The 10,394-nt window shown below is 37.8% G+C and overlaps 1 protein-coding gene across 1 annotated transcript in view; it reads left to right on the forward strand.

The window, feature by feature from the left end:
* The window catches only part of necab3 (N-terminal EF-hand calcium binding protein 3), a 57,117-nt gene that overhangs the window by 31,848 nt on the left and 14,875 nt on the right, over positions 1–10,394 (forward strand). Inside the window, exons 6-7 of the mRNA XM_062037791.1 lie at positions 5,775–5,911; positions 9,260–9,360. Coding sequence (XP_061893775.1) covers positions 5,775–5,911; positions 9,260–9,360 — 238 coding nt within the window. The remainder of the gene's footprint in view (positions 1–5,774; positions 5,912–9,259; positions 9,361–10,394) is intronic.

Here is a 10,394-nt window from a genome sequence, read left to right on the forward strand (position 1 = left end):
GTTATCAAAATAACCAGTTTACCGGTATATGAAAAGTAAGTCTTTAATCATTGTGTCATCGTCTTCCTCCTGCGTACTAAAACCACCGAAATCCTCTTTGTCGGTGTCAGAGAAGAACAGGCCGTATATAAGCCGCACCGTTGTATAAGCCGCAGGGACCAGAACGAGGGGAAAAAGTAGCGGCTTATAGTCCGGAAATTACGGTAGATAAGTTGGAAAATGTCATTTTTAAACAACTCCAAAATCATCGATTAAAAAAATATGAAACTTGTGTATGTAAACTTGTACAACTCAGCTGTATCCATCATTACAATATCATATGTAATTATTTTTAATATGTGAAATGCTGTTTAATTAAATTATTGTTATAGGTGCATTTTGCAGAAAGTATATAAAAAAAGGTTTTAAACAAAAAATTATGACAACCACATCAACTGCTAGCATATGTCACCAATAGTTGTGTAAAAGAACTGATTTAACCAAAAAATTTCAATATTTTTCACAATTACAAATTAAACTTTGTAGACGTTTTCGTGTGACACAAATTTAACGACTAGTGGTCATAGCGGTTATTAGGATTCCCCCATCCCCCGCCCCAAATGATTTAGTTGTAAGGCTGTCTAAATATTGAGAGGTGACGATAATTGAAGACGAACAATTAATTCTACAAAAAAGGGTAAAAATTGTGATACCAGCGCCGGAGAGAGAGAGAACCGAGCGATCTAAAGGTCAGAGCAATCTTGAAAAAGGTTGTCCGTCCCTCATGCTTTTGTCCACCTAGGTTGCAACGCCGTGATGAGTATTGAAACTGAAATTTGACTCTAGGCTGGTACTTCATGACACCTATATATATATATATATATATATATATATGTATATATACACAGTCATGGTCAAAAGTTTACATACACTTGTGAAGGACATAATGTCATGGCTGTCTTGAGTTTCCAATAATTTCTACAACTCTTATTTTTTTGTGATAGACTGATTGGAGCACAAGCTTGTTTGTCACAAAAAACATTCATGAAGGTTGGTTCTTTTATGAATTTATTATGACCACTCCTCTCGACAAAATTGGTGCAGTTCAGTAAATGTGTTGGTTTTCTGACATGGACTTGTTTCTATAGCATTGTCCACACGTTTCAGTCAGGACTTTGGGAAGGTCATTCTAAAACCTTAATTCTAGCCTGATTTAGGCATTTCTTTACCACTTTTTATGTGTGTTTGGGGTCATTGTCCTGTTGGTACACCCAACTGCGCGCAAGACCCAACCTGATGATTTTAGGTTGTCCTGAAAAATTTGGAGGTAATCCTCCTTTTTCATTGTCCTATTTACTCTCTGTAAAGCACCAGTTCAATTGGCAGCAAAACAGGCCCATAGCATAATACTACCACCACCATGCTTGAAGGTAGGAATGGTGTGTTCCTGGGATTAAAGGCCTCACCTTTTCTCCTCCAAACATATTGCTGGGTATTGTGGCCAAACAGCTCAATGTTATTTTCATTTGACATCACATGGACAAAGATAAGACCTTCTGGGGGAAATAGTTGAAATTACAAATGGTATTCACATGTTTATTTCTTTTGTTTGTATTGGAACAACACAACCCCCCCCCCCAAACTCTGATATTATTTTACACAGAACTCCAAAAATGGACTGGACAAAATTATTGGCACCCTCAACTTAATATTTGGTAGCATAGCCTTTGGAAAAAATAACTGAAATTAGATTTCATGATGCCATGCACACAGTCAAGGCATCCGGTACCAGAAGCAGCAAAGCAACCCCAAAACATCAGTGAACCTCCACCATTTTTGACTGTATGGATGGTGTTCTTTTCTTTGAAGGCCTCATTTTGTTTTATGTAAACAGTGTGATGATGTGCTTTTCCAAAAAGCTCCACTTTAGTTTTATCTGTCCAGAGGACATTCTCCCAGAAGGATTTTGGCTTCCTCAGGTAAGTTTTCGCAAACTCCAGTCTTGCTTTTTCATGTCTCTGTGTCAGCAGCGGGGTCCTCCTGGGTCTCCTACCATAGTGTCTCTTTTCATTGAGATGGGGACGGATTGTGCGAGCTGACACTGTTGTACCCTGCGTCTGCAGGTCAGCTTGAATTTGTTTGGAAGTGGATCGAGGTTCTTTATCCACAATTCTAACAATCCTTGGTTGCAGTCTTTCATCAATTTTTCTCTTCCGTCCACGTCCAGGGAGGTTAGCTACAGTGCCATGGGCTTTAAACCTCTTGATGACATTGCGCACAGTAGACACAGGAACATTTAGATCTCTGGAGATGGAATTGTAGCCTTGATATTGTCCATGCTTTTCCACAATCTTGGTTCTCAAATCTTCTGAGAGTTCTTTGCTCTTTTTCTTTTCTCCATGCTCAGCATGGTACACACAACACAAAAGGTTGAGTCAACTTTTCTCCATTTCAACTGGCTGCAAGTGTGATTTCTATATTGCCAGCATCTGTTATTTGCTACAGGTGAGTTTAATTACAACGTTAGAATACAACTATTTCTTACAATTTTGAAAAAGGTGCCAGTCATTTTGTCCAGTCCATTTTTGGAGTTCTGTGTAAAATACATACACTGAACAAAAATATGAACGCAAAACTTTTGTTTTTGCTCCCATTTTTTATTAGCGGAATTCCGAGATCAATCAATCAATCAATGTTTATTTATATAGCCCTAAATCACAAGTGTCTCAAAGGGCTGCACAAGCCACAACGACATCCGCGGTTCAGCGCCCATATAAGGGCAAGGAAAAACTCCCAACACAGTGGGACATTGATGAGAATGACTATGAGAAACCCCCCTGTAGGGGAGACCGGATGCAATGGACATCGAGTGGGTCTGACATAATATTGTGAAAGTCCAGTCCATAGTGGATCTAACATAATAGTGAGAGTAAAGATGTAAAACTTTTACTATATACACAAAAGACCAATTTCTTTCAAATATTGTTCAGAATTCTTTCTAAATATGTGTTAGTGAGCACTTCTTATTTGCCAAGATACTCCATCCCACTGCACAAGTGTGGCATATCAAGATGCTGATTAAACAGCATGATTATTGCACGGGTGTGCCTTAGGCTGCTCACAATAAAAGGCCTCACGCAGTGCAACATATCTCTTTTGCATAGAGTTGATCAGGTTGTTGATTGTGGCCTGTGGAATGTTGGTCCACTCCTCTTCAATGGCTGTGCGAAGTTGCTGGACATTGGCAGGAACTGGAAAACGCTGTCGTTTACGACGATCCACAGCATACCAAACATGCTCAATGAGTGACATGTCCGGGGAGTTTGCTGGCCGTGCAAGAACTTGGATGTTTTCAGCTTCCATGAATTGTGTACAGATACTTGCAACATGGGGACGTGCATTGCCATGCTGCAACATGAAGTGATGGTCTCGGGTGAATGACAGAACCATGGGCCTCAAGATCCCGTCACGGTATCTCTGTGCATTCAAAATGCCATCAAAAAAATGCACTTGCGTTCGTGGTCCATAACATACGCCTGTCCATACCATAACCGCCCCCCACCATGGGCCACTCGATTCACAACGTTGACATCAGAAAACCACTCTCCCACACGACGCCACACACGCTGTCTGCCATCTGCCTTGAACAGCGAAAACCAGGATTTTTCCGCTAAGAGAACACGTCTCCAACGTGCCAGACGCCATCAGATGTGAGCATTTGCCCACTCACGTCGGATACGACGACGAACTGCAGTCAGGTCCAGACCCGGATGAGGACGACGAGCATGCAGATGAACTTCTCTGAGACGGTTTCTCACAGTTTGTGCAGAAACTCTTTGGTTATGCAAACCAACTGCTGCAGCAGCTGTCCGGGTGGCTGGTGTCAGACGACCTGCTGGATGTAGAGGTTCTGGGCTGGTGTGGTTACATGTGGTCTGTGGTTGTAAGGCCGGTACAATGTACTGCCAAATTCTCTGAAACGCCTTAGGAGATGGCTTATGGTACATAAATGACCATTCAATTCACGGGCAACAGCTGTGGTGGACATTCCTGCAGTCAGCATGCCAACTGCACGCTCCCACAAAACTTGCAACATCTGTGGCATTGTCCTTTGGGATAAAACTGCAAATTTCAGTGTGGCCTTCTATTGTGGGCAGGTGAAGGCATACCTGTGCAATAATCATGTTGTTTAATTATTGTGTTAGATCCACTATGGACTGGACTTTCACTAATATGTTAGATCAGTGGTTCTTAACCTTGTTGGAGGTACGAAACACCTCCAGTTTCATAGGCGCATTCACCGAACCCTTCTTTAGTGAAAAACAATTGTTTTTTTTTAATTCAAATTCAAGACAAAGTTATATGATTTTTTACTGGTGCACACAATGAACCGTGCATGAACATCACCTTGTTCGAGGAACAAAACCAACACAGTGCATGAACTCACAACAAATGACACACCTGCAAATCAGTTTGACTTCTGCTGTTGCCGTATCCATAATATGCCGATAGGGAGAAGTTTTTATGTACACGATGAGTCGGGTGTGTTTTGACTTCCACGGTGGACGTTCCACCAAACCCCTGAGGCCGACTCACCGAACCCCTAGGGTTCGATCGAACCCAGGTTAAGAACCACTGTGTTAGATCCACTATGGACTGGACTTTCACAATATTATGTCAGACCCACCGACATCCATTGCTTTCGGTCTCCCCTAGAGGGGGGGGTTTACCCACATATGCGGTCCTCTCCAAGGTTTCTCATAGTCATTCACATCGACGTCCCACTGGGGTGAGTTTTCCTTGCCCTTATGTGGGCTCTGTACCGCGGATGTCGTTGTGGCTTGTGCAGCCCTTTGAGACACTTGTGATTTGGGGCTATATAAATAAACATTGATTGATTGATTGAATCAGCCTCTTGATATGCCACACCTGTGAGGTGGGATGGATTATCTTGGCGAAGAAGAAATGCTCAGTAACACAGATTTAGACAGATTTGTGAACAGTATTTGTGAGGAACAAGCCTTTTGCGTATATAGTAAAGTTTTAGATCTTTTGAGTTAAACTAATGAAAACTAGGAATGTTGCGTTTATATTTTATTCAGTATACACATATATATACTGTATATATACACACACTTATGTACATATATATACACATATATATTTGTAATATATTGACATATATATTTATATATTGATCTATATATGTGCATATATACAGTATTTTATAAATTCATCTATATATATATATTTGTTTCTTTACATTATATGACCGTGTATTTTAACCTAATAATGCTTGGATAATTATTGCTCAGATAATTTTTTTAAAAATATGTTTGCAATGAATAACTAAATAAAAGAAAAGCCAGCAACAATATTGCACAATTACTTTACGGCAGGTTTAAGCTTACAACCTGGCGTGCTCATTAGCAGAGAGAAGCGTAGGGAGAATATGCGTGGCCTTAATTAGCTCACCAGCTTCCATCTCCTCTTTAAAAGCAGCCTGAAAGTCCTCCGAGGGTTACAAATATCGCACGCTTAGCAGATGCGGTCCGCTGCCAACCGCTCGAGTGTCGAGTTTTGACAAGGAGCTGCTGCGCTGTTGCTCCATTAGCACAACGTGTCACCAGGACTCCATGCAGAGGTTGCAATCACGTTGAGGGACAGGAGCAGCAATTATGGCGCCTGTTAAAAATCATACATTTATGAATCATTTATGTGCTGAGAGATTGAAATGTTGATTTTTACTTTGTGCTATTCATGATGTTCCTGCTGTCACTGTGTGTTGATGGCAGGAGTACCAGGACTCGAGTGTTCTAGACCAGTTTGTGACCCGCTTCCTGCTGCGAGAGACGTCCAGTCAGCTCCTGTCCCTGCAGAGGTCGCTGCAGTGCGCCATGGAGGCCGTGGATGAGGAGAGCAGCCCCTTCAAGTCAGTGCTAGCATTAACACCATACTGTACCTCCATCCATACAAAACAGTATGTTTTGGGAACATGTTCAGATAACCAGGAGTTGGCAATGTAACTAATGAGCATTATGAACGCCCTTTGTAAGAATGTCAGAATTTCATATGTACTAATATGAGCATAACATTAAAAAATAGAATTATGAGGGGTAGTAAATTGAAGAAAAAATATTTTACAGGAAAAAGCCTGTTTAGAAAAATAATGTTTTAGTAACACCTTTAAAAAAGTCTTAATGTTATGACGAACAAATTCAACATTTTACAAGAACAAGGTCGTAATTAGGGATGTCCGATAATGGCTTTTTTGCCAATATCCAATATTCCGATATTGTCCAACTCTTAATTACTGATACCGATATCAACCGATACCGATATATACAGTCTTGGAATTAACACATTATTATGCCTAATTTGGACAACCAGGTATGGTGAAGATAAGGTCCTTTTAAAAAAAATTCATTAAATAAAATAAGATAAATAAATTAAAAACATTTTCTTGGATAAAAAAGAAAGTAAAACAATATAAAAACAGTTACATAGAAACTAGTAATTAATGAAAATGAGTACAATTAACTGTTAAAGGTTAGTACTATTAGTGGACCAGCAGCACGCACAATCATGTGTGCTTACGGACTGTATCCCTTGCAGACTGTATTGATATATATTGATATATAATGTAGGAACCAGAATATTAATAACAAAGAAACAACCCTTTTGTGCGAATGAGTGTGAATGAGTGTAAATGGGGGAGGGAGGTTTTTTGGGTTGGTGTACTAATTGTAAGTGTATCTTGTGTTTTTTATGTTGATTTAATTAAAAATAAAAATTTAAAAAATAAATAAAAACCGATACCGACAATAAAAAAACTGATACCGATAATTTCCGATATTACATTTTAAAGCATTTATCGGCCGATAATATCGGCAGGCCGATATTATCGGACATCTCTAGTCGTAATAGCATAAAAAGAAATACAGTGTACCACAACTTATGAGCTCAATTGGTGCTACGACCAAGTTCATAATTCAAAATACTCGTATCTCAAATTAGCCCCGCCCATTGAAATGAAAGGGACAAGCGGTAGAAAATGGATGGATGGATGAATATGTGCTTGCATTTAACATGTTACATAGTCTACAAACTATGAGATAAGACATACAATATTAGGACAAACGACTCCAGTAGTTTTATTAAGTACCATATTTTTCGGACTATAAATCGCTCCGGAGTATAAGTCGCACCGGCCAAAAATGCATAATAAAGAAGGGAAAAAACATATACTGTATAAGTTGCACTGGAGTATAAGTCGCACCGGCCAAAAATGCATAATAAAGAAGGGAAAAAAACATATACTGTATAAGTTGCACTGGAGTATTAGTCGCCGTTTTGGGGGAAATGTATTTGATAAAACCCAACACCAAGAATAGACATTTGAAAGGCAAATTAAAATAAATAAAGAATAGTGAACAACAGGCTGAATAAGTGTACGTTATATGAGGCATAAATAACCAATTGAGAACGTGCCTGGTATGTTAACGTAACATATTAAGGTAAGAGTCATTCAAATAACTATAACATATAAAACATGCTATACGTTTACCAAACAATCTGTCACTCCTAATCGCTAAATCCCATGAAATCTTATACGTCTAGTCTCTTACGTGAATGAGCTAAATAATATTATTTGATATTTTACGGTAATGTGTTAATAATTTCACACATAAGTCGCTCCTGAGTATAAGTCGCACCCCCGGCCAAACTATGAAAAAAACTGCGACTTATAGTCCGAAAAATACGGTATTCATTTATCTTATTTTTATTTATTTTTTTAAAAAGGACCTTACCTTCACCAGACCAGGTTGTCAATAAAATGAGATTGTTTAAAGGGTTCTCAAAACCAGGTCAAGTCCAGATGATGTCCAGCAACACACACCTTCACCTATGTACACTGAAAACTAGGGAACACAACAGATTGCATACATTCCACAAACAAAATTACATTTTCAAAATAAGCACCCAAGTACAGTTCAGATCACGTCCAAGTCGGACTCAGCAACACACACCTTCATTTATGTACGCTCAAATTAGGATGGATGGATGGATGGATGGATGGATGGATGGATGGAACAACAGATTGCATATCATCTAAAAACAAAATTACATTTTCAAAATAAGCCTTTGAGGACTTCCCATCTTTTTTTATGTTTTTTGGCATCATTATCATCATTATTATTATTAAACAGACAACTTTGTTTTTGTTTTGTAAATATGGCCTGACTACACTTATTCTAGAACACCTGCTCATCTTAAAGAAAAAAATCCACATGGATAATTCAAAACTCCATACCATGGGTGCCCAAAATTAGCCAAAAGGTGGCTTCCCAAATGTAATACATATTAATACTGACCTCTTTCAAGGTCCCACAATCATTGATGGCATATCTGCAAGGCTTTTTAGTCTCAATCTATTGAATGTGACAATCTTCTTCTTGCTAAATGGAGAATGCTTAAAATCTTGTTTTTACTTTGGCCTTTGGAGGCAAAAGGTATGCACATCCCTGATATCGACTGTACAAATTAGCTAAGGTATTGATAACAATGTCAACTGCTGAAGACAACTAGTTAAAATGCCATAAAGAAGTATATAGTGATGCAAAAATGTGCGTACTGTAAAGTCATCTGCACCATCATGGCTAATACAAAGAGAGATGACATTCACCCCGCTATTATAGCCAAAGTTGTCAGTGAATGCGGCGCTGTAGAAGCAGTGAGGAGCCTCAGCTAATGAGTTCCACCTCCGACGGCTTTTCTTTCAAGTTATGTCGCCCGGCATCGCCCAATGCGCAGTATTCCAGTTCAAACAGCTGACAGGCTAATAGGCCCGGCCACTATAGGCTGGATCTTCTTATAGGCTGCTTTTTTATCAAACGTATGGTTAATAAGAGCATGAAACTCTCCGGTATGACTCATTTCTTAAACAGCACTTCACCTTTGAACAGCTTATTAAAAATCCCAGCACACTTTTAGAAAATATTCCTCATTCATATCAACACATTGAAAGAACTCTGTCAGCTAGGATTGAGTTCATTGTTTGGTGTGTTTTTTTTGTGAGGTAGGCATAGAAAGAAAATTTGACTCCACACTGTTGACAGGTTAGTTCTGGGATTTTTGGGGGGGGGTTTTCATCGACTTCCACCAGTTTCTCCATTCCAATCATTTGTATTGTAACCTCCTTCCTCTGCAATGACAAGCACTACCTACTGTATTAAGTTTGTGTTATTATCTACCTACTTTTTTTCCCCCATCCTTACAGGGGAGAGCAAACAACGACAGAGCTGCCGTCGGTGCTCACAAGTGGGCATCGCTGTGGTCGCGGGCTCCTTGATAATGCCCATTTAAACTGCCAAAACACAAGTAAGAGGCACTTCAGAGTTGCAAATTTCAGTCATTTGGAGTTAAACCAAAGTTGTATTGAAATTATATGCCACAAAAGTAATACATCCAATACAACTGTAAATTGGATTTAGTTTTATTGCATAATGGTTTCATTTCTTAAGTCCTGACACTCAAAATGTTAATATAATATATAATATATAATGATATATAATAAGTTACTTTAAAGACATCACGTGGTTACATTTGCACCATTCAACTTGTCTAAAAAGGAGGAGGAAGAAGCAAAGTTTATTTAATCTTGCTCCATCTCTATTGGATTTAGACTCAGACAAACGTTAATGATCCACAAGAGAAATTGTTAGACCCAGTAGCTAAATTACAAAGGGAAGAAAAAGGATAACTAAACACTCGCAAGGGCACAAAAAAGGGGCGAAAACATGAAATAAAATGCAGCCCAAAAATTTACCATTTACAAGAGATTATATATAACAATATAATAATATAACATATATATATATATATATATATATATATATATATATATATATATATATATTATACTATGTATATATATGTTATACTATGTATATATATATATATATATATATATATATATATATATATATATATATATATATATATATATATATAATACTATGTGTGTATATATATATATATATATATATATATATATATATATATATATATATATATATATATATATATATATATATATATATATATATAAAACAGTATAACAATTAACGATGTACAAGAGATTACAGTATACATAACAGCTGCAGCAAAAAAAGGGCCGCATTAAAATAGATAAATTACAAGTAAATACAACTGAAAATATAGATTATAAACAAAGAAATATCCGGTAACGTGATTCATTCACAACATATATATATGTTGACACTTTAAAATATTGTTCACTTCCTTTGTAAAGGAGAGAAAGTGAGCTGTTAAAAAAATCAATAAAGAAATAGAAGTTGAACAAAATCACAGTGGCTTGAGCAGATAGTGAAAAGGAAGGGATAAAAAGTGAT

This window comes from Entelurus aequoreus, linkage group LG26, assembly GCF_033978785.1.
Source record: "Entelurus aequoreus isolate RoL-2023_Sb linkage group LG26, RoL_Eaeq_v1.1, whole genome shotgun sequence".
NCBI classification, from domain to species: Eukaryota; Metazoa; Chordata; class Actinopteri; order Syngnathiformes; family Syngnathidae; genus Entelurus; species Entelurus aequoreus.